At 36.0% G+C, this 26,174-nt stretch overlaps 1 protein-coding gene across 2 annotated transcripts in view; it reads right to left on the bottom strand.

Moving 5' to 3' along the window:
* Mccc2 (methylcrotonyl-CoA carboxylase subunit 2) overlaps nucleotides 1-26,174 on the bottom strand; it is a 72,853-nt gene that overhangs the window by 14,066 nt on the left and 32,613 nt on the right. For both annotated transcript variants that reach the window (XM_081743375.1, XM_081743374.1), the window contains exons 7-9: nucleotides 15,413-15,479; nucleotides 8,787-8,943; nucleotides 1,176-1,290 (exon numbers count right to left, since the gene is read on the bottom strand). In XM_081743375.1, the coding sequence (XP_081599501.1) occupies nucleotides 1,176-1,290; nucleotides 8,787-8,943; nucleotides 15,413-15,479 (339 nt within the window). The remainder of the gene's footprint in view (nucleotides 1-1,175; nucleotides 1,291-8,786; nucleotides 8,944-15,412; nucleotides 15,480-26,174) is intronic.

Raw genomic sequence — 26,174 nt, forward strand, 5'->3', positions numbered from 1 at the left:
ATGTCACTTTGAACATTACATTCCAATAAATCCAATAATACATTTTGGTACCACTCCAGTGCACTTCGCTATTTTGAACTTCTAAATGGAGTATACAATGTTATGTATTTATTTATTTATCAATACATGTTTTAGATACGGATCTAGGTCCATTTTACACTGAAACAATGTAACAAAGTGCAAAGGGAAAAACAACAATATATGTATAAAATAAAGACCATATTTACGGAGACTTTAGTTTGTTTCTAAAATAATTTTCAGGGTCAAAAATATCAATATCTGAAGATAGATTATTGCACAATGATGCCAGTCTGAAGTACAAAGAACGTTGTATAATTGATAGTCTGGGTGTTACGTATGTTGGTAACGTATGACTGCGAGTAAGACGAGAAGGTACAAGAAAATTGTGAACGGAGACGAATAATTTTTCCATTGATAATTTTATGAAACAGCAGCAAGTCTGCCACTGTGTGTCGAGGTGAAATTCCTACATTTGGTACAAACCATCTACTGATGTAATTATGAGTTTTCTTTACGAATGTTATCGATGACGTTCTCAAACTGACTAACCCATGAGACGCGATTAAATCAGCAATAGGAATTTTGAGAGAAGACAATCGCCGCTGACGATGTTGGGACTTCCCTTTTAAAATTCCGGCATTTAAATAAATATATTGACATTGACATAATCAAAAGTTTAACCTAATACTTGTCTACTTACTTCATGTGTAAAACAAAATATCGCAAAACGGAGATGTGCATATTTGTTTCTAGTTATTTTTTTTTTTTTTTTAATGAATTTTAATGCAAAAGTTTAGGGCGTGGAGAAGTGGCACAACTTTTCAAAAGTAAAGCGCTTGTGAATCAAACATTTTTGATTTTCCCATCGCACCATTAAGCAATATTTTCTCATAAATACACACTACTTAGTAACTGTGTCCTCCGTTCATAACATATCAGTAAGAACGATTTGTTGATGTTTCATCTGTTTTACTTTAGAGTGTAATATTTATGTCATACCCAATTGTGAACTATATATTATATAATAATAATAATAATAATAATAATAATAATAATAATAATAATAATAATAATAATAATAATAATAATAATAATAAGAACTGACTGAAGGAATCTGAACCTCATGTCGCTGTATTCCTTCTATCATATCGTACCTCCTTTCCTTCCCTCCGTCGTTGTTCTTCAGTTATCTGTGCAAGAACACCTGCCGCTTGCTCTCCACCCATCACAGAAATCCTAGCATTTGGCCACATGTACAGAAATCTTGGACTGTAAATACAAATAACAATTCAATTTAGATTAATCTTTTAGTCATTTTAACGCTAAAGGTTTCTAAACGTCATAAGTCATATTTAATGTTTATTAGAATATAGTTCTATTTGATCTAACACTAGAAATAAAAGACATTAATTACGCCTTTCCAATAACTCAATCTATATCTATAAAAATGAAGGTGACTGTATTTGTGAATCCGCACTGCTTGAACAACCCGACCGATCTCGATCAAATTTTCAACATAGATGACGTTCAGGCCTGCAATGTCTTTTTTTTTCTTCACTTTGACGATACAACGTAGAGGAGAGGACGGAAAGGAGATATATATAAAAAAATACATAAAACTTAACAACTCTTGAACCACGAGACCCATCTCTATCAAATTGGCAACATAGATCAGGTTCGCTCCTGGGTTGGTTCTTCTCATTTCACTTTGACGGTGCAAGTTAGGGGTGGAGGCGGCCGGAGGTATAAAAAAATACATAAAAATGAAAGTGACTATCTTTATGACTTCGCACCGCTTGAACCACCCGACCGATCTAGATTAAATTTTCCTCACAGATGAGGTTCGGGCCTGGAAGTGTCTATGATTTCACTTTGACAGTACAATGTAGGGAAGGGGGAGATATAAAAATGATCGAAAATGACTGATATTAGTGCTGAATTCACAATTTTCCGGGTCGCTCAGATCAAGAGTAACACTTCCGATGCCGTTTAAGTCCAAATTCAGTTAACAATAGTAATATTTAATTTTTATTATCATTTTAACAAACACATGACACAAGGAGTTGGCCATTGAAAGTTTTTATTTCAACCCAGAGAAGCGGGTAATTAACGCTAGTTGACGACTAAATTCAAAATACATTCGTCATTATCTTACTTCGATTTTCCATATGTGGAAAAAATAATGAATGAAAAATACAGATAAAAAATTAATGATGACAAACCGATGAAACAGTCCATAATTAATTTCGATACAAAATCAACTCACCTTATTTTTTTCACTGTCCTCTATTTTTTTATAATTAAATCCAGCAATAACTTGTTTCTCCTTTCTTGGGCTTTATGCCAAGTTAATGCATTAAAATTATGATTTTTTAAAAATAGTAAGCATGCATGATCTTTACCAGAAAAGTGAAGGAAACCGGCTATGCAGTGTTGCGTAATAAAAAAATCGTACATTTACGAAAGTAGTATTGCGTAAATCTAAGAAGAGATGTGAACACCCTAATGAAGGTAACAGTGATTTCCGAGTATGCAGATAGATAAAATGCCTCTAATAAAAGACAGGAAAGACAACATTCACTGTCTCAAAATTCTTTCTTATGGAATTATATAGTTGATAATATGCATAAAATTACGATCTTCTCACGTCATCCGTCTTTGAATTGGTTTGTCGCAGCTTTCCACTCTTCCCTATCCTAAGCCAGATTTTCATTTCTATGTACAGGGTTAGCATAACTGATTCATTTATTTTGAAAAAACTATATTTTCAAAAGTATTACACGTACACACATGAAAGATGTATGAAAAGAACCACATATTCACCAGGTTTGTATTGTGTATTTCAGATGGCAGCACGAGTCCATTATCTAATCTCAGTTCGTGACCTAAACGATGAACTTCCGCATTACTGGATTGGGCGTATTGGTGAGAATGACTAGCTTTGTTCCCCTGGCCTCCCAGATCTCCTGATTTAAAGCTCTGCGACTTCTTCTTGTGGGGGTATCTTAAGGACCTTGTTTACGTACCCTTACTAACGCAATCCTTAGTCGAGCTCAAAGAACGCAACAGTGCTACAGTGCAGAAAATTGACGGCATTATACTATAAAATGTATCGAATGAGCTCAAGTATCGTCTGAACGTGTGTCGTGTCACCAAATGGGTACATATTGAACATTCGTAGAGCGTGTACAAACTTGGTGAGGTTGTGGCTCTTTTCATACATATCTTTCACGTGTGTACGTGTAATGCTTTTGAAAATACAGCCTTTTCAAAATAAATGAATCAGTTATGCTAGCCCTGTACTTTTTCTTCCTTCCATTTGCATTACTTGGTCCATATATTTCAATTGCGGCCGCCTTCTACATTTTTTCTCTTGTCATTCCCTCCATAGCTAATAGCATGAGGTCTCACCAATCATCTTATCTTTTCTTTTCGAAATATTTTCAACATACTCTTCTCTTCTACTACTACTTCTAATAGTCTACTTCTACCTCTTCCAGGGGCAGTGGTGCAGCGTTTACATCTGGTACATGGGGTTCTTGGTCGATTCGAGCTCAAGCCAAGTGAACTTCGCGGTGCGTGGGTTTTCTCGGAGTTCTCCTACTTTCTTCATTCCACCATTTCATTCATTTCTCATCATCGTCGTCTCCTTTAGTCTAACCGGCATAACCCTGGGATGTAAAACTCAAAAGATTTGTACCTCTTCTACCCATCTAATTTTCAATATACTTCTATAACACATTTCAAGGGCTTTCATTCTCTCTCCCTTTCTTCCAAAGTGTATGCCTCACACTCATAGAACGTTACACTTCATGCATATTTTTTCATCAGCCTTTTCTTAAGCAGTATATCGATATTTCCGGTTAGAAGTGTCTGTTTCTCTTCGAATTTTTCCTTTGCCTGAGCTATTCTGGATTTTACATATTGTCATACCTATTACCGATTGCTACTTTACTCTGTAAGTTACAGAGTTCCTGCATCTCTTTCAACAGGTGATCTCTTAGTTTGCATTAAGTATCTCATAACTTTTGTTTTGCTCTTGTTGAATTTGTTGCTGAGAACTTCGTACATTCCATTTAGACTTGCCTCTAACATTTTTCTCATTGTCTGCCAACAGGGCGCTATCGTCCGCAAATTTAAGCGTATATATTTTCTGTTCATGAACAATTATTCCTAGGCTGTGAATATCCTTGGTGTCTTTTATTCCTTCTTCAATGTAGAGATTAAACAAAACTGATGCCAATAAGCATTCTTGACCTCCTTCCGGACTATTGCTTCTTTTCTATGCTTCTACCCCAATTGCTATCTTCTTTGTAAAGATTACATATTATTCTTCCCTGTAATGGTTGACAGCGCCTTTTATATATATATACCTCAGCAACACTACCTTTCCTTTCATGTCTCTCTTCATTCTATATAAAAAAAAAAAGTCTGAATCATTTCGGGACTCTCTTTCAAAGCACAGCATGCTTCTACGCGAACTTGTTCAGCAGTCAGCAGTCGTGGCACGAATTTGGCAGCCACGCTTTTCATTCCCAAATCTTCTGTCAAAATTCGCTACATTGAACTCCAACTCACTCTCGACAGCTTAACAATTTCTTCAATAGCCTGTCATTGATTTTCGTTGATGATTTCACGAATTTTTTCAATATTTTCATGTGTTCGGGAAGTGAAAGGACGACCAGAACGAGATTTGTCACCAATTTACATTTCATTATTTTTGAAACGGGAAAACCACTCAAACTCTTGAGTTTTCCACATAACATATTACTTGTACGCCACTTTTAACATTTCAATAGTTTCTGTTCCACTTTTTCCGAGCAAAAAGCAAAATTTCATCGCCGCACGCTCTTCACGAAAATCAGTCACCGCAAAAACAACGATTACACAAAAGTTGTCACTATAACTCTGCTGAAACTAGTCCTGACCTTCTTCAGCGACGGCACTCGGCTTACTGACTCAGGAATGTCTGCTCTATGCGCCCCTAGCACCAAAACGTGGTACTACAAATTAGCCCACCAAAAAATTAGTTCGCTTTCTTTTGGGTACCTCCACGTATATAATATAATAAAAAAAATATATATTATATTTTTAACTGGTTGGTTGTTTGTCCATACATAAAGAAGCAGTCACAGATTCAATTCCTTTCTTATGCCGTCAGTCCCAGCGAGAATCAAATTGTTAAAGTAAATTAAATAAGGGGTTATATGCTAAATATTTGTATCATAAATGACTTGTAACTAGAGATGCAAGGGCTCGGAAAAAAACCGGCTTTTTTGGAAAAAAAAACTCGGTTTTTTCTGCTTTGCTTTTTTGCTTCGGAAATTTTGGGCTTTTTTCAAAATACTGCTTTAAATTGATAAAACAGATTTTGTATCGCTTCTCTATATCACAAAAAATCATTTAATTAGTGGTTGATGCTGATAATAATATAAAACATCGAAAATAAACTATGAATTTCGAAAAAATATTTCCAAAAATATTTCTTCAACATATTTACATTATGAATTCCACAGGATTAACCAATGTATATAATAAGAATCTTTTAACTTCCTATATACAAAAGTAAGCAGAGTTGGCAAGAACCGTGGTTGTTTTTGAAAATGCCAAAAACCCGTTTTTTTGGGGGATGTTTAAACCAGGCTTTTTTGGTTTAAACCAGGCTTTTTTGACTTAGATTTTTTGCTTTATGTATTTATATTACATATTCACAAAAATAGCCTAAGTTTGTTTCGCCTTGATGTTATTATGCAACAGCGGGGTTATGCCGGAAGATCTCCCATAAGCTTAAAGAAATGCGGTCAGTAAATTTCTTAATTTGAGAATCTCCCGCCCTAGCCATTGGGAAAATCCCGTCATTACTTGAAATGTAAGACAATAACGGGAAAATCCTGTTATTGCTTTGCATGTAAAATTTAAAGGTCAACGTACCATAATCAGTACGCTAAAACTGAGGTATTAAATTACAAATTTAGTACCGGTACGTAGATATCATTGAAAGTCCAATCCAAGCTAATGTTGGAAGCTACGTAGGCAATCGATAAATTTTGCCAATTTCTATCAATATATTTAAGCAATATTGGCTTCTTTATGAAACAACACGCATTTAGACATGTAGAAATATACAATTTGGTTTGTTTCGTATATTTAGGCTTAACATCCTTACGAAATACCGAGGTTATCAAGGAGAAGACTTTCGCTTAAACTGACATCCGAACCGCTACTTGGGTTACGCATGAAAGAAGGATTGTGGTTCGAACGAGAATTGAACATGGGATACCTTGATTAAAAGGTGAAAGGGAAATAAAACTATTGCAGGTAGTTTGATATCTGGAAACGTTACCATGAAGTTCACACGATTCGCATTTTTCATTCTTTTTATTTTTGTGGTTTAAACCAGTTATTAAAAAAAAAAAAGTTGGTGTAAATCAACCAACCCTAAAAGTAAAGACTTCTTTTTAAAGAATACACAAATAACTAGCAAAATAGTATGTAGTATTTTTACTTCAAAATATTCCATACCCTCTTTTTGAAACAAAATAAAATTAAAATAAAACATAAGAGAAATACTTAGATTTATATGATACACTTAAAGGCTGCACATCTAGAGCTTTTGGCTCTGTATATTCTTGAAATTCTACAGTTAAGTTTTATAGAACCGCCACCACAGTTTACCCAATCCTCAAGTTTTCTGAATTTTTAACAAGAGGGATTCAACATATCATTACGGAACTCCCCCCCCCCAAAGAAAAAAGACTACGGAATATATTTAAGTTAAGCTAAATACAACTGCACAACAAACACGACTGAGTGATTAGCTTTTGCGCTTCTATCGGGAAGTCCGGGATTCAACCAGCATTCGACCATTCTGACAAAGCTTTTCTTCATTCCATCTGTGAATGTAGAAATAGTGCGTGTATTGTGAGTTGGGCGACTTCCTTTTTTATTGTTTTTAAATCGTTATTATTACTAATTACCAGCAGTGACGGTTTTGCGAAGGTTAGGGGGGCGGTCTTTCGGACTGAAGCCCGTTCCCCAAAGTTACGGAATGTCTGCAACAAACGAAATATCTATTATTTATGCCTTTACTCATAAACTTTAAGCTCCCGTCAAATAAAAATTACGAATGTTTAAAAAAACTAAACATTAGTAAGAAACCCTTCCCAAAATACTTTTCTAAATCCGCCACTGATTCTCAGTATAAAATGATTTTTAAAGTTGTATCCGGAAGATTATTGCTAAACATATAAACGAAACGAAATATTAGTTATGCCTGTATTCATAAACTTCAAGCACTTCCCAAATAAAATTAGGATTTTTTAGGAAACGAAACAATCAGAAAAAACCCTCCTAAAGTACTTTTCTAAATCCGCTACTGATTATTTGTATAAATTGGTATTCAAGGTTGTGTCCGGAAAATTATTGCTAAAGCACTTCACAGCTACAGTATAACAGAAATGTGGAAGTACGGTTTGACGGATATATTGAAAAACGTACGCTTTGACGAATAAATAGAAAAACGGGCAAGTTTAACTTTTGCGCTAGAAGCTAGAGTACTAAAAGCTCTTAGAAATGAAACACGGATGACAAACTAGAGAAGAAAAAAGATGTTGATAACTCAAAAGTTAAAATAAAGTTAAATAGCCTCTAAAATTACCCTCAAATACTACATTCTTCATGTTAGCTTTAATTCGTATAACATGTGCTCCATCCATCTTGATGGTGAATTTCAGAGCGAAATATCACATTCAGGTCATGGAATTTTTATCTAACTATAGAATATACTATAAGAAAGCTATTTAGATAGAAAAATCATGAAGTTGAAAAAAGCCAAAATTTCCAAAATTCTCGTTTTTTTCCCAAAAAAGCCGGCTTTTTATGTGAAAAAAACCATCGATTCAAAAAAGCCGGCTTTTTTGCATCTCTACTTGTAACACAAGTTGTAATTCTGAAACATAACAAATACAAGGTGGTCATATGTTTGCGACAGTGTTATACCTAGATTGGACAAAAATATAAAAAAGTAGTGCTTGATTCTAATAAATGATTAAGTAATCTTGATGTTCGAAATCGACATTAAAACAGCAACTTCCATAAATCTAAGGTTATATGCAGTAGCCACAGGAAGAATGCAATACGAGGAAGGATAATCATACTAGAACGGATAATCATGTTCTGTACTGCAAATGAGTCCAGCGGGAAAATGTATTGTGTTGATAGTTCCTAAGCTCTCTAGTGGTCACCATAGAAAAATACCTCTCGCGAATAGTTATTACGGCAATGCTGTAAGGAATTTCAGCCATTGTTAAGAAAAAATGAAATGAAATCTCTGAGTTTTACGTCCCACGGTTATGCCGGTTAGGCTAAAGGAGACGGTGATGATAAGTGATGAATTAAAATGGTGGAATGAACAAAGTGGAAGGAAACGGGAGAACCCCGAGAAAACCCACGCACACGGTGTAGCCATTGTTAAGAATAAAATTAACACATCAGACAAGCTATGATTGGGACACGTTGTGACATAGTCTTAAACATCATTGGTGTTCTGCTGACAGCAGGTTCGGCGACTGCCCAGCAAAATGTCATCCACCATTTTTTCTTGAGATTGCTCTTAAGATCGGCAAAGCAAACTTCAGTTATAAAAATATTAATTTTGCACCATATAATTAAATGTAACAATGTTTTTCAATAGCTACATATTAATATAGAATGAATAGAAAGAAGAAAGAGAGTATTGTTAAATAACAAAAGAACTAAATGCTTACCCGTACGCCCGTCCACACATTCCGTAATTCCCAGCTCCGTAAGAGCCTCCAATGATAAGAGTGATTTTTGGTACTTGAGCACACGCAACTGCTGTCACTAATTTCGCACCATCTTTTGCAATGCCACCGGCCTCCGCCTCACGTCCTACCATGAATCCTAAAACCAAGTATTAACATGTAGTATATAAGACAACTAAATAGCTAAGTAGAACACCAGTATATTCCATCACAACTGTTTTTCAATCGAAAAAAAAAATAATAAAAACAGTTTGTTATTCAAAAACTACGCATTACACACACATACATAAGGTCTTCCTTACGAAAATGCGGGAACAACTGAACATAACAAAACCTGAGCGTTTTGAAATGAAGCAAATGGTGAGGTGTTGACATTACAGTAACATGTCTATCTTAGTCCATTTTCACTTTTTCTGGAATGTTACTGGTTTGCCACTGAGATGTTTAATTATTACGAAGGAAAATACTAATTTATTATATACTGTTTTATACTTTTTATTATTATTATTATTATTATTATTATTATTACAAAAAGTAACAAACATACCATCTCTCTCGGAAATAACAGTAAATAATCCGATAGTGGATTTTATAGATTAGATATTAGCATTAAAAAAAATCAAACATGTATGAATTTCTCATTCTTTTTAGAGAAACAAGGGACAAAATATGTATTTTTCAGAAAAACATTAGTACGAGGTTATATATGCACTTACTGTCAGTTTGAAATAAGCAAGAAAAAAGTAAGTGACATCGTTCACTAAGAATTCAATTCAAACATCGTGTCGTCTGTACATGAATTATTTTGTATTCAAACAAATACTAGTCTTTTCAGGGAGCTTGAATATCGCTTTGGACTAATGAACAATTGCTTTATTAGACAATTTATTAGCACATGAAAAGTAATCGTCAATCATACCGGATCGCAATCTTATAGAGAAACAAGTTTCCGAAATTTTGTTTACATAATGCACTGTGGCTTTGCACCGAATTTCTTAGTACTTTGAATTATTCAAAAAATTATTTGGATTTGATATTTGAATTTTAGTTAATTACAATAACTTTTATTTTCCTTCACACAAAATTCTAATATACAGAGCAGTCCAAAAGGGTGCAAACACGCTAATAAATGGTCAACGTTGCAAAATATAACAGAAGTAGCAATGTAGGTGGGAAATGAGGATCGGGGAAAATGTTTGACGACACATCACAATGACGTCTGCCACCTTTTTGAAGTTTACGCCATTGTCTTAAATGGAAACCATACAATATGATATGCCATTTTAATAGCTAATTTTCGTAGAAATTGAATGGCTCTGTAATTTTTCCTCTAGTGCTGACCATTACGGAGTTATGGCTGTTTCTTTGCTGCGTCTCAAACAAAATAGATTATTCATACGGTAAGGACTACTCACCATTACAAGACGTATTCAATGTGTTCTCCATTCCAGTCGACTGTCAAATGAATTTAGAGTTATCCGTCACGCAACACCTTGCGCACAATGTCAACTATAATGTTGGAACATAAGCCCCACAAATCGTTTCTTGAGTGCTCAACATCTCTAATATTTACTGTACACACAAGACATCACATGGCCCCACAGGTAGTCAGGGGAGGAGCCATTTCATAGCATCTTGCCGACCAATCCACGCATTAAGAAAAAAAAAATGTTGCTCAAGGTACATAAGGACACAAATGCTGTAATGGGGTGAGGTGTCATCGTGCTGGAAAAAACTTATCGTGCTGGAGAGAAGAATGTTCCATCCTCTGACAGCAGTGATGGTAAGATGTCTTCTAACATGCACCGACAACCTATCGCCGTTAAGGGTCTTCACTACAGCGAAATTAAACTACCGCTAATTTTAGAGTTTTTCTGTAGTATCTTCAAAACAAATAAAATATTCGAAAAGCAGAAACGTAGTGAACTAGACAATACGATTTTACATGTGATACCGTTATCACAACTCATCTATCTTCTTACGATTTTCAACTGTAGCTAGTTTTAATATTTTTTGCGGGTTCTATAAATAGCGGCATACCAAAAGCAGATAGGTGAATTGTGGTGAAGGTATCACATGCAAAACCGTATTGTCTAATTCACTACGTTTCTGCTTTTCGAATATTTGTATTTGTTTTGAAGACATTACAGAAAAACTCTAAAATAAGCAGTAGTTTAATTTCGCTGTATTGAAGACCCTTAAGATCCTGTCGAATAACGGAGTAACAACGCAAGTCCTCCACAACCATATCACACCATTACATTGCCGAGAACACCTTTAGATGCGACAGACCAATTTGGATTACTATCCGACCAGTACCGTGTATTCTGTTTGTTAACCTCGCATGATACATAAAAGTTTACATCATCAGTAAACAATACATCAGAGGTGAATGTGGGGTCTCGTCGTAGCTGCTCTATGGCCCATTAAGCAAATTCCAAACGATGATTTGGATTATCCTCTGTAAGTTGTTGATGAAGTCGCAGCTTCGCTAGATCTTACTTATTCTGCATTATGAACATATATATGCCAATTAACGTCTGATGAAGATAACGTTACATTATTGAAACTGTTACGACTTACTTTAATAAAGAAGTACATACGTACTTTGGTTAAAAAAATATTAATTATTTAAATACTTAGCACGTCGAAATTACATATAAACAGTGTAAGAATGACGCACTAAGATCGATGCGTATTTTCATATTCCAGAAATAAATTTTACTATGTATCATTTATGCATAGATAAAAAATAATAGCTGATAGAAGTGCTTATTAGGATCTATAATAGTTTTTGTTTCAAAAATCGTTTATTTTCTGTAAGTTGGCCACGTGTCTAAGTTGACTACTTTGCGGTGGAACCAATGGTGGCCAACATAATGTAGTTTCAGTGCAGCTGCTGTACAGTTTACTGTAAATGTAGGGAATGAAAAGTATACATGTATTTTATAGAAGTACGAGATGGCAATAAAAGTAAGAACTGTAAAAATGAAATGAAATCTTTGAGTTTTACGTCCCACGGTTATGCCGGTTAGGCTAAAGGAGACGGTGATAATGAGAACGAGTAAAATGGTGGAATGAAGAAAGTGGGAGGAAACGGGAGAACCCCGAGAAAACCCACGAGCACGGTGTTTGTCCACCACAAAGTCCACAAGGCGCGAGCTGGGATCGAACCAGGGACCCCAAGCACCGGAGGTGAACGCTCAACCACTGAGCCACCGTGTCCCCCCAAAAAGTAAGAACTGTGTTTTTAGTATTGTATTACTATAGGAGATAAAATGTAAAGGTAGTAGAAACAGGCTTAAGACAAATTTTAGAAGGCCTAAGTTTGCATGTAAATTGATATTTAAAAAGTAATATTATATATACGAGGGCCGTTCGGAAAGTAAAGGACGATTGCGTATCCCGCCCGAAACCGACTTCCCACCATTGTGATCGACTGGGCGGCAGTTAGCTCCTTCCTCCACCTCAGTTTGAGCCGAATCTGAATGCTGTGCGGTCACGCTACTTGTTTTTGCAGCGATTCAAAATGCCAGAGCCAATCGAAAATCCCGCCAAATATTAAGTACGGAGTTCATGGCAAGAGAAGCAACAATAAACTCAGAAGCCTATTATGAAACTCTCCAACGACTTCGACGCGTCATCCAAAACAAGAGACGTGGAATGCTGTCGACAAAAGTTTTGTTGCTCTATGACAATGCCCAGCTTCATGCATCAGCACAAACACAACAGGAACTTCGTCTAAAGTGGGACATCTTTGGACATCATGCTTACCGTCCTGACTTGGCACCAAGTGGTTTTCACTTATTCCCGAAACTTAAGGAATTTTTGGGAGAAAAACAGTTACCAAGCGATGATAAACTCAAGCAAGTAGTGACAGTCTGGCTCAAATATTTGGCGGCAGATGAGTATGACATCAGCATTGAAAAACTGGTCCCACGCTATAACAAATGTTTTGACAACTATAGCGATTACGTAGAAAAGTAGAGTAAGGTCATGTTGCTTTGTAAACAAAGTTTTGTGCTGATATCTTTTATTTTCATTTAACCATGCAAAAACGTTCTTTACTTTCTGAATGACCCTTGTATATATATATATATATATATATATATATATATAATTAAACGAAAATCACCGTGAAGCTTTAACTCAGTGAAGTAACCCAAACGTTGAAATAGAAATAAAAATGAAAAATTCACAACACAGAATATTAATATTTTCAAGCTAGCTGTATTATTAAGTACTCTGCCTTTCGGGCAGGTCCTGAGACTAGTAAGTTTTTTTTAAGGCCTGAAAATGTTTCTTCCACGTTTTACGATCTTCAGCTTCTTCTTTTAACTCCCAATATTTTCTTCTGTTTCTCAAATCATCGATCAGTCACTTGTGTTCTTTCTACTCCTCGCTTTCCTTCCATCTTTCATTCTATGGTTGTATGAAGAAGACAATTTCTTCGCAACATGTGTCTAATTCAATTGGTCTTCCTACGAAGCATGTTGGCTTGAAGTGTCCTCTCCTATCCATTTTAGAGCATCTTCGTTTGTTGCTCTTTCTGTCCATTTTATCTTCTCCATCTTCCTCTAACACTACATTTCGAAGCTCTTTAAATATTTGTTCTCTAACTTCTGTAATGTCCAAGTTCGAACCATACAGTCCAACGTTCCAGCTATAGCATTTGATCAACTTCTTCTTAAGACCAATATTCAGCCCGCTAGTTAACAGTGATCTTTCCTTGTTGAATGCTTCTTTGGCTATGACAATTCTTGACCTGATGTCTTTGGTGCAGTAAGCGTCTCAAGCTAGCTGTACTTTTAGTATAATCCTCCAATCCTCCCAAATTTGTAGATTGTAGATGTGCGCGCATGTTGTGTAATGACAGTGAGAGATAAGCAAAGAGTGAGGCGTGAGCTGGTGAAGAGGGAGCGGAGTCGACACAAGCACAAGCGCCCTCGCCTATGCTACTGCTACTGATACTGCTACGTGTATTAATACTACAGTTTTACGTCATTACACGTGCATAGTCTTCAACTTTGTTTTTATTTCACTTTACTTCGTGAAGCACTAGGCCTACGGGGTAGAGAAAGTTTTATGATTTTAGTTTGTGCAATAAACAGCACTTGATATGATATTGGCACTCTTAAAAGATTGCTGCCCTGTGTATGTGAACGGATTGAACTTCCGTAAATCCGGCCCTGTATATAACGTTACTTATCGTTGTGTAGTTGTTATTGTATTCTCCATCTTCTTTCCGACTGATGAAAATCCAAAGAAAAACGAATGTGAATTCAATTGTGAAGCCTCCAAATGGGTGACATATTTGAATCACCGATTTTAACTTTTTTTAGGTTTTCTTTTTCTTTCTTTCTTCTGATTTGTTCATATAACTCCTTCATCTTCTCATATTTGGAATATACACTTCCAATATGGCTGTATTTCTTACTTCTGCTCTTATCCTCACGATGATTATTCGTTCATTGTACTTCAAAGTTACAGATTCCCATTCTCATTTTCTTACTTGGGGCAATGTCTAATCCAGCGAAGCCTTAAATTGACTGTAAATATCACCCTGTACTGTTCGTTTGAAATGTGTCGTTTGACCACCTTACGTCGCTGATTCCTATTGTCGACGGTCGTTCTTTCCAGTTGTTCCTTCTTCAAGTTTCGCTGAATCATGACCAAACAGAGATCTCTTCTGCATCCCTGTACGGAAGTGTCGTATTCCCATTGCTATACTGAACTAATTTTCTTTCTCTACTGTAAAATCTTGAAATGTATTCAGTAAAATTTCCTTTCATTCCACTTCAGAGTGAACTAGCAAATAATAATGTTTCGTCTAAGTTTGCTTCTGACAATTTGCGGAGATTATAGTGAAGCTGTTACCTCTAGCCATTGAGTATATTTCGTCTGGCTTAGTGATCGCCAAACCGTGGGTACATTTTCGGTAGATCGTGTTAACGTTCCGGTTCACTAACCTTGATTCCTCCACTTGAAAGGCAATAAACAAATGTATTTTTTTTTTCTAAGTTGGTAGTTCTTTTGGTTGGTAGCTCACACTATAATTTAAAAACGATATGGTAGCTCAGAAGCTTCAAAGTTTGGCGACCACTGGTCTAGCTCCTACTTGGCATGGATGACCCTTTTGAAAGCTAGCTATAACTAGTTTCCAGTTTTGTTGGAGCACGCAAACTTTCCTTGCCTAATACCCGGAGTGTCTGCGATACGATAAACATTGCACTGAACAGGTTAGAAATTGGATTATATTATCCGTTGATTAGTGCCCAGTAGTAATATTTCCATTATCACTGTCTTTAAGTACACTGTTATAAACAACAGTATCACCTGAGCCTCACCAGTTAATTTACCACGTTGCAACAATGTCAACTTTTATTTCAAACAATAATATTCCCTCAAAGCATTTGTTACTGGATATTCGTTGGAAAGATAATTATAAGGATATTTGTATGGTAACACCATCTGCGGAAACCCTCAGACATTTTCACGCCTGGAAGTCAAAACGACCAGGTTGTAGTACAGAGCATTATTCGGCCACACTCCTTAATTAATTTAAATTAAAATAATCATAATACATAAACAACCATATTTAGCCTTACCTGTAATATTTTGTAAAAATATAAGCGGAATCTTCCTCTGGCAACATAACTGGATAAAATGTGTTCCCTAAAAAAATTTAAAAATCTTAAGTACATGAAAAATTGTCAAGCTTGCATTAAAAAAAATGTATTTGTAAACTGGTTATAAGTATATTATCACTGGATAAGAAGCTATTATAACAACTAAAACAAAACAAATAAAACGTTATTTACTTTTCCAGGTTCCCCTGACATAGCCTCTTCTTTCTCTAGGTTTTCAACTGACTAATATGAATATATTAGTATGGTATTTCAAAATCCATTTTGTAAATACCAAATTGCAGCAGCATCAGTATGGAATAATAATTAATCTACCAAGGCACATGGCAATTTCTTTCTCAATAAATATTCTAAATATCTATTCTCAATGTTCTAATAAGAAAAGTCCAAAAAGTTCGTGTCTGGATCCCTTCCCACTTCACTTCCATACTTAAAATTATTGTATATTTACGCTAATATTTTATAAATAGTGCATCCAAAAGAGGGGCCTCCTAACTCGTAATTCTTTGTTGTTTTCAAAGATACAATTGTAAGGAAAGATAAGGCATGAGGGAAATAGAGAAAAGCCAATACTAAACAGTGACAGAGTATTATATCTCATGTTCGAAGAATGTACACAACGCCTGATATAGGCATTGGATGATAATTCCCCTATATTTATCATTAAAAAGTAATATCTGTGAAGGAGAGTCGTGTGATGACCATCAATATCCACTGATATAGAGTGCGTTGACGCCACGGAAAGCTTGATTCAACGTGCCCAACATCACCATTACAACGCGACATTGTTGTTGTTGTTGTTGTTGTTGTTGTTGTATTAGTAGTAGTAGTATTGATTCCATTTGAACCAAACATTTAAGTTTGAGCTATCTTTGAGTGCAGCACATTTCTGACGTGTGGAAAGACTACTCGGCACAAAAATTACAGCTGACAATTTGGAACTTCTCCAACAAAAATCTGCAGCCTTTTAGTTCACAACTGTTACGAGGGTTACACTGAAAGTTTTGGGAAAATGACTGAATGTAAGAACACCACAGTACAGCAATATTTTATTGCTTTTTAAAATACTCTCCCTCTGCAGCAATGCATTGTTTCATGCGATAGAAACACACCTTGAAACAGTTATGCCACTTCGAAATAGGTACACTTATATCCAAAATTATTGTCGCATGTCTATAAATATGTTGTTATACGAATATAATTTCATAAAGAATTCGCCCGGTGTTTCTTATGACGTTATTATGTGTATAATCGACAAAGACATGTATGTGGCATATTTCTTGTGAAAAGAGCAGTAAATAAGAATAATAAAACGAAAATAAAAGTTTCTTGTCCATTTAGCAACATTTTGTTTTACTCATTCTAATTTTCGTATTTATAATTCTTTTCCTATGAAGTTTACACAAATATACATTTCCCGATTACACACATAGTATCAGTATTAAAAGTACCTGCAAATTATTATCAAATTATATTCTTACAAGAAGACAGTTATTCTTACATATGCGACAATCATTTTGGACATGAGTGTACCTGTGAAACATGCAGTTTGTATGCCTCAATGGCTTCCTCTGGAGTACAAAAGCACTTCCCATGCAACATGTTCTTGATTGTTGGAAACAAAAAGAAACCACTGGGGCTAAATCAGGGGAATAAGCCGGATGTGTCATGACTTCAACGTTTTCCTGGTCCGGAAAATAACGTGTGGCAACTGCTATGCGCAAGCTGGCATTATCGTGATGCAGAATGATTCAACGGTTGGGATTGGACAGTTTGTTCACATTCAGTACTTCTGGTAGATACACGGTTGCGTACCATTCTGCATGGCTCTTCTACATTTCTCCAGTGGGACAGTTGCAATATAGCCTGATTTACCAAAAAAATTATGCAATCATTTGTTTGGAAACAATGCGCGCACGAACAACTTTGGTTGGTTTAGGTTCATGGCGGAACACCCACACAGCAGACTGTCACTTTGTTTCCGGGTTGTATGCATAAATCCAGGTTTCATCTCCTGTTACGATGTTGAACACCACATTAGATGATCCAGACTTGAACAGTTTCGTCACAGTTTTGCACCACTTCATACGGGCTTTTTTTTTTTTCTTGAGTTAAATTGTGTGGAATCAAACGAGCGCAAATTTTTTTCACATCTAAATGATCATGCAATATTGTTTGTATTTGACTCATGCCAATATCTAAGGTCCTCTGAATTTCGCAATTTCGATTAGTGTTAATTAATTCACGAACAGCTTCAATATTTTCGAGCATAATGGCTGTCGATGGACGACCTGCACGATCCTCATCACTCAGGATAACCCGACTACATCTGAATTCCTGAAACCACCTGTAAATTGTCGTCTGGGATAAGGCTTCATCAGGAAAAGTAGCAGCCATCCGACGAACCCACTCTTGCTCTGTTAATCCTTGGCGAAAATCGTAATAAATCATGGCACGCAAGTGCTCTCTCCATTTTTGATCACGACCACCTCACTTTAAAAGCAACGACAACGATTCCAAGTTACATATGGATTTGCATTTAGAGTGTACAAAGACGACAGTTTATAACTATAACAAAATCTACCAGATTACATTGTTTCCAGTAAGTGTTTCCCGAAACTTTCAGTGCAACCCTCGTAAAGTGAACATAACTTAGATTCAACATTTTGAGACAGACAAAACAGACATGAGTGGAAGATTCATACTCTGCAACAAGAAAAGAGAGTTTCTTGTCCAGACTTCTGCCGGATGGTTAAAGTCTTCTGGGATGCTGACGGTATGCTGTGTTTTGAGCATCTACCACGTAACTCTACCGTAACATACCAGTATTATGTGAAATATATATCAAAAGCAAGTAAAGGTGCCAAATCAGAGACCTGGAAAATTAAATTACATCTTGCTTCTTCGGGACAACGCCCAAACCACACATCTAAAAAAGTGCAAACAGGTTCCAAACATTGAAGCACTCACCGTATCAATAAACTTGGCTGAAGATATTATCGTTTAAGAGTCACAAATTTTCTAGTGTTGACCGATGGCTACAGGAGCAAGAATAAAATCTCTCTACAGACATTCAGATATTATAGAATAGATTACAAAACATATGAGGTCTGTTCAGAAAGAAATTAACTTCCGAAATATCCGATCAACGAAGTGTCCTTGACTTTCTGGTTACCACTGACGCGTACTGGCATACTTCCCAAGGATTTTAGCGGTAATTACATCACCCTGCCTCATGTCATTGTGAGAACGCGAATATTGGAGTGAAGTTGTATTCCGTACTTGCGTGATTTTGTGGACAGCTGTTGTGTCTGAGTGGTCATATGGTTTCGAAAATTACGACCTTTTGGGATGATTATATTTATGTAGTTTCCGATATTGATTGTAATTATTATCAAATAAGTAAACGGTATAACAAGAGGTTTCCGAGTGTCAAAGAAAGGAATCAACGATATAGGTCACCTCTGCTGTTCAATGGTGGGCATCGTAATTATCGTATCGTATCGTACAGGACAGGCGTCCCCCTGATGTGGTGCAAAAAGTGTATTTGAAAGGTTTACGAATGCCATCTTGCAGATGGAAAATGGAAATTTGTGATGACTCTGGATGAAGTATCAAAATATGATAAAAAAGAGTGTCATCTTCCATCGGCCTGCAAATCCAGAGGTTGTCATGATTGGGTAAAATAAGGTGCAGAAAGTTTTTCACGTGGGTTTGTGGTTGTTGATGGTTACTGCTATAATAGCACGCTTGCGCTATGCAGAGTAGATAAGCAGGTACAACCAATGTAGCTTATTACCAGACAAACATCGTGATATTCCACCCTTATACGCCAGCGAGACACCTAGCATTGTCATTCACCAGAACAAGGCGTCCAGTCATATGGTGAAGTCACGGTATGTGTATATATATATATATATATATATATATATATATATATATATATATATAGAGAGAGAGAGAGAGAGAGAGAGAGAGAGAGAGAGAGAGAGAGAGAGAGAGAGAGGGTGACTGGTAATTCCATGCATTCCTTCCAAGGGGATATTCTACAAGTACTTAGAACATTTTCACCTATATGAACCAGGGGTCGCAAATCAATAGTTTATGTAATTTGCACTCGTATGTGATTTCATTAAAATTTGCCGGCTAACGAGAGGTGCGCGAGAAAGTTTTTTCCTGACTCATTTTTACACATACCTATGTAGGTCATGTGGTAATTTATAGCTCGTAACTCTGCACCGTTGTTGTGTTATAGGTCCGAACGTGAAGTAAGGTGTAGTGGTCCAAAATCCATTACTGCGCCTCAGAAAGCAGCGTGCCGACATCTTACAGCTAGGAAAGTAATGCATGGTTGGGGAGAGGCGGAATGAAGATGATATGTGGTCAAGAAAAATCGCGAACTATGACGGATTTCATACCCAGTGTCCTACATGTCTGGCCAACATTCGAGCATTGAACGGGTGCATTGTTTTCCAGGACGTGTACACCTTTCGACAGCATGTCACGTTCTTGGATTTCACGCAGCAGTGTGGCATAGTATATCCTGGTAATTGTGGTACTCTTTACCTAAAAAGCAAGTAGTAATACCCTATGCTGATCCCCAATAATGTGATCATCACTTTGGTTGCTCAGAGTTGAACACAGACTTCTTTGGTGGTAGTACGTCGGCACGCTGTCATTGGTTTGACTAGATTTTCCCTGGTTTTCTTCGCTCTTACCAGGCGGTAGCCGGGATGGTACCTTCTAGAAGACCAGGGCCAGTTCCTTCCCAAACCCTAGAGAAGAAAGTTGTGACCCTGGAGTTGGAGGTCCGAATCCTTCCTTGAACCATTCCCTTGCATAAATACATAAATAAATAAATAAATATCAATCGAATACATCGCTTGAATATCTCAAAACAAAACGTACCCCCACCAAATAAACTCCGTGTTCAACTCTGAGCAAACAAAGTGATGATCACGTTTATTTGGGATCAGCATGGGGTATTACTACTTGCTTTCCAGGCAAAAAGAACCACAATTATCAGGATATCATGTGTCTCACTGATGCGTGTTGCTGGTTTTAGTGAAATTCCTGATCGTAGCATGCTGACAAAAGATGGCCACGTCCTGGGAAACAATGGACCTGTTCACTGTTCGAATATTGGCCAAAGAGATGTCGCGGCTTTGGGTATGAAATCCGTCGTAGTTCGCGTTTTCTTTTGGCCACACACCATCTTTATTCCAGCTCTTCCCAATCATGTAGTCATGTAGGGACAAGTACTTCTGCGATGTTGCTACGCTGCTTTCAGAGTTGCAGTAATGGATTTTGGACCACTACACCTTATTTCACGCTCGGACCTATAACACAACAACGGTGTAGAGTTGCGAGCTGTACATTGCCACATGACCTACATACGTATGCAGGATTAGAGATGTAAAATTTCATTACTCTATGGTATGTGGAAGTGGGTAAGGGTAGAACTTTCTCGCGCACCTCTCGTTAGCTGGCAAATTTCAAAGAAATCATACACGTGCAAACTAGTCAGAAACTATTGATTTGCGACTCCCGGTTCATATAGGTGAAAATGTTGTAAAGTGCTTGTACTATATTCCCTTGCAAGGAATCTATCGAATTACCAGTCACTTTATATATATATATATATGGAGCGAACGGCACGTGAAATGGTAATTCATGCAATTCCTTTTACTGTGTAATCCACTGATGCATCCCTCATGGATTTTTGTGGGTTTCGGTTGTTGAGATGAGCATTTGGCCGTCGATAGCCGCGTATACCCGAAGATGTCCTAATAGTCTGTCAAGTGGAATGGAACAGACTTGATCAAACTGTACTTCAATGCAGTTTGCTTCAGTGGAAACTGATATACAGGATAATAGCTGACAGACAGGGAGGGCTTGCACATCGACTAGAACTGTTAGTAGCGTCGCAGTATTTGTTAAGCTGGTAAGGATACCACATTTGTTACTATAAATCTGAAATGACGTGCTGTATCTGTAAAAGTGTAATGTAAACACTTTTGTACATTATTTGCAGGAGGCCAGGACACGATTTTTTTAAGACGATTCTTTTATAGTTACATTTCTTAAGTGGATGGGTTCGGTACGACTACTGTTTCAAAGGATACTATTTCTAATAAAGGTAGTTGTATTGCTGTAGTACTAATTGCATAAAAGCAAAGAGTATATACTGTAATATTTAGAAAGTTACTATAAATGCTTATTGTATGTTTAAGAGGGTTAGTTGGATGTTAGTTATATTAAGAACATTGTAGCTTATAGCACAGATCCAGCATGATATATTAATATTTATATATTGAAGTTAGTTGTCGATATTAACGTTATACGATGAACAGAATCGTGTGATTAATTCACAATAATAATAAATAGTAATAGAAGTTTTTTTTTTTTTTCGTTTTTGTGTTAGATCTAATGGATATATCTTATTCTTCTCTATCTTGATTCCTTTTGACATTATTAAACACATTGTAGATGTAAGGATACGACAACCTTAAACTAATAATTTCCTTTAAAACTGTGCAAATTGAACAATGTACACTTTTTAAAATGCTAATAAAACAGAAGTTCTCATTCTTTTTTTCACGAACTTCTTTTAACATTAATTAGTTATCATTTACATTGCACCACAAACACTACTAACCACGAAGAAATTTCACTTATGATCAGTGGTCGAAGTGAGACGGTATGCGGTGGTATAACATACCGCCTCTGGTTTTTCAGTGATGAAGATATACCGCCTCTGATTTTTTAGTGATCAAGACATACCGTCACTGGAGAATAGATTCTAAATACCTTTAATAAATGCATGTTTTTACAATTGACGAATAGCTTCGCATGTAAAAAGATTTTATTTTTTATGTAGAAATAATTTCTAAGTTGACAACACCGACATTTTTGTTATCTTTTTCCCATTTTCTGCTTTTAAAATGAGGTGTCTTCAAAGAAGTTCATCTAGTTTATATTTTGATATGCCATATTGAATTGTTTCTTTGTTATGTATGTGTGTCTTCTTGCCGTAATGCATATAAATGTGTTTTGATCACGGGCGAATTTAGGGCTTGTCTGCTGTGGGGAAGGATCTTCCAGGGGTTTGGAATACCGCTCAATCGAGCAGGGCTCTGGGAGTTTTCGCACAGGAAATTGTTAATGTAAAAATTTGTTTTTGAACATTTTCGTGTATAATTCTCTATCATACAAGATAAGGGGATATATATATATATATGCATTCTGCATATATATGCATTCTGCATATATATGCATTCATATATATATCCCCTTATCTTGTATGATAGAGAATTATACACGAAAATGTTCAAAAACAAATTTTTACATTAACAATTTCCTGTGCGAAAACTCCCAGAGCCCTGCTCGATTGAGCGGTATTCCAAACCCCTGGAAGATCCTTCCCCACAGCAGACAAGCCCTAAATTCGCCCGTGATCAAAACACATTTATATGCATTACGGCAAGAAGACACACATACATAACAAACATATACAAACATATACACACATATATTTTCAGAGAGCTGTTGGCAGGGGATCAAAGTATCTCCATGTCCCCCCTGTAATTACAGAGAAGTTCTCCAATGATTTTCAGTCGTTATATAAATAGAAATGCAGTCTTTTAGGCAACATACCCTCACTGTATTTCAACATTTAGGTAGCAGGGATGTTGAGTCAACATCTTAATAAAACATACCGCCTCTGTTTTTTTTTTTTTTTTTTTTTTTCACTTTCAACACTGCTTATAATAAGCCTTCCCTACGAATAAAAGCATACGGTACAGAAGAAAAGGTCCACTAAAATGTCTTTCAAACTTTTTTAAACAACTTAAATGTTTCGAAAATTAGGTCTAATCACTTAAATACTTACGATATGGTTTAAATGAGAAAATATTATTCTACTATGAGCAGCTAATATCTGGTAATGATGATTGTAACCAATTACATACCTTCCTTGAAGTTTCCTCACCTGTCAGGAATATCACATGAAAAAAAGGAAACAAAAAAAAGTGTTCTAACTAATGTCGCTTTTGAAGTTGCATTGATCCTTCTACGCATCTGACACTGAAAGCATGTTACGTAGGAAATCCGAATCTGTCACGATAAGCGATAATATAAATCGTATTACTGGAACGGATTTAGCAACATTAACTAACTGTTCACGATACATCAAGATCGAATCTGAGGAAAATACCCTCATTAGAAAGATTTAGAATGGTATTTTACCTCTAGCAAAATAGAGATTTTAAAGAAAATACATCCCCAACTTTTTCCCTCTGGATAAGGTCTTGAGTTGCACTTTTTTTTAAGGTTGAGTATTCCAGTAATCATCGCACTCTGAGACGAGCAGCAAATGTCCAACAGCATAAAACCAATGACTAGATCATTTTCGGAAACAAAGCAATGCGCAGTCTAATGGATAGAATGAGAATATAAATATTATATTATACAATTTACAGTAGCTATATACAGGGTTATTGAATGATATCTGCATATTAAATTTGTGATTTAATACCTCACTTTTAGCGTACTGATTATGACACGCTTACCTTAAAATTTTACGATTTTCCCGTTATTGCTTTGTATACGAAGTAATAACAGGATTTTCTAATGGCTAAGGCGAGAGTTTCCCGATTTATATATAATTCTGTATAATGATCCCACTTGCGCAACTGTTTATCTTTTTGCCCTTCTGAAATGACTTTTGACAATTATATCAACAAGTATGTAAAGACCAGCACAACGTATTTTTATCAGGAGTCCTTCGTAGGTGAATCGGCAAACTCATCGCATTTGTGGCAATTAGTCCCGGTCTCGAGTCCAAATGGAGGGCAATTTCTCTCGGATATAAGCCGAGAAGCGGTTTGGATTTCGCTTTAAGTTTATGTGATCTCTTCCAGCATAACCCCGTTGTTGCATAATAACACCAAGGCGAAACAAACTTATTTCTATCCATATGTAATATAAATACATAAAACAAATTATTTAAACCAAAAAACCTGGTTTAAACCCCAAAAAACGTTTTTTTTAAAACATGGTTTTTGTCAACCCTGGCTAAATATAAACAGAAGAAGGGCAATACAGATGAAAAAAGGCATGATTTATTCATCTTGTAAAACAAGATAAGTTTGTTTTGAATGGCATTTAGAGATACTGCCAGTGTTGCATACAGTTCAAAATTTACAGCTACAGTATCATTTTCTCTACTTACAAGGAAACCGATTTAAGTGTGACACGAAATTGTGGACGAGTTTATGTGCAAACGAAGTGTTTTTGTGTACAATTAAACCCACTAGAGGGAAAAACCCTCGATCTCAGACGTTCCGGAGATATAGAGGAATAAGGCTGGCGCTCCGATATTTTGCAAATTTTTGAATATGTAGCGATAGTATAAGGAAAAGAAACTTTGAAAATGAAGATTTCCTTCATCCACGAAACTTTAGTAATACGTAGTCTTAGACATGAGGGTTACAAAACCGAAAAGTCCATAAAAATTCTAGGGGAAATGTTTTGGAGGGGAGAAGGCGAATATACCGGATTTCCATTGTTCCCTGAAATAGGCGTGTAATGTGTCTATGTATAGGTTTCTTGGTAAGCTGAATCGAATAAAAGCATCATGAGTCAAATAGGATGAAAAATGTCAAAAATGGTGGCCGCCCGAACTTTCCAAACATTTATAATTTCTACAATTATTAACCGATGTGATATACAGTATATAACGCGTACAGATTTCGTTTTTCAAGTAGAAAATACTATTTCTGTTTATTGAATCATCCTTTGCGTTCTAATATATGTTACACAACTACACACTATCGTACTTACGTTTGCAACAATATGTATTTATGTTTCATATTAGGCCTGTTTGATTTGTTTTTCTATAGCGCTTTTGCACAGAATATGATTTTGTATTTTTGTTCACGTAATAACGTCTCTGTTCCTTTGGCGATATAATTAATAAATTTTTACATTACCTTTTCTCATTTTCTACGAACTAAGACATGATATATTAGCAAGTAATATACAATTTTGTTCTTCGTGTCAATGGCGTTTGTTATTCCTCATAGCTCCTTCTTTTTCCGGACCCGGGTGACAGCTACGCGGCTCACCTCAATATTAAACACTACTTTCATTTGCTGTGGTGTATTTTTCTTAACGTTTCAATGCAATTTTCAAACATATGCTAGGGATGTACCGATACCACTTTTTCACCGATACCCGATACCGATACTGAAGTGGCCGATACTGCCGATAACGATACCGATACTTTTCGACACATTTCTTATATATTACCAGGAATTTTCAGAATAATGAAATGATCAACATTGTAATAGCGTATATTAGATATAAGACCAAAACTTGACATACAAAGACAAAAAGCAGAACCTCATATTAGGTTCTACACAAAAGATATATTTCCTCTAAATTTAACCGAGCTCACATAAAATGAATTTAAAAGCAACAAATGCTTATATAGTGTAACCTTAATTCGAAGAGTTAGTGATTGATATTTAGAGTGTTAATGCACTTTGACAGTTACATTACTTTTACTAGTCTCTATTACATACTGTAATGAAACTATTATATGAGTGAAAAAAAAAAGAAAAGAAAGAAGTTAGCTAAATGGTTTTAAAAAAGAATATATCAAAAAGGACTTTTTTGACATTATTTTCTGGTATTAAAAAATATGTGTACTTAAGTTAAG

Source organism: Thermobia domestica, chromosome 16, assembly GCF_964235325.1.
Source record: "Thermobia domestica chromosome 16, izTheDome1.hap1.1, whole genome shotgun sequence".
NCBI classification, from domain to species: domain Eukaryota; kingdom Metazoa; phylum Arthropoda; class Insecta; order Zygentoma; family Lepismatidae; genus Thermobia; species Thermobia domestica.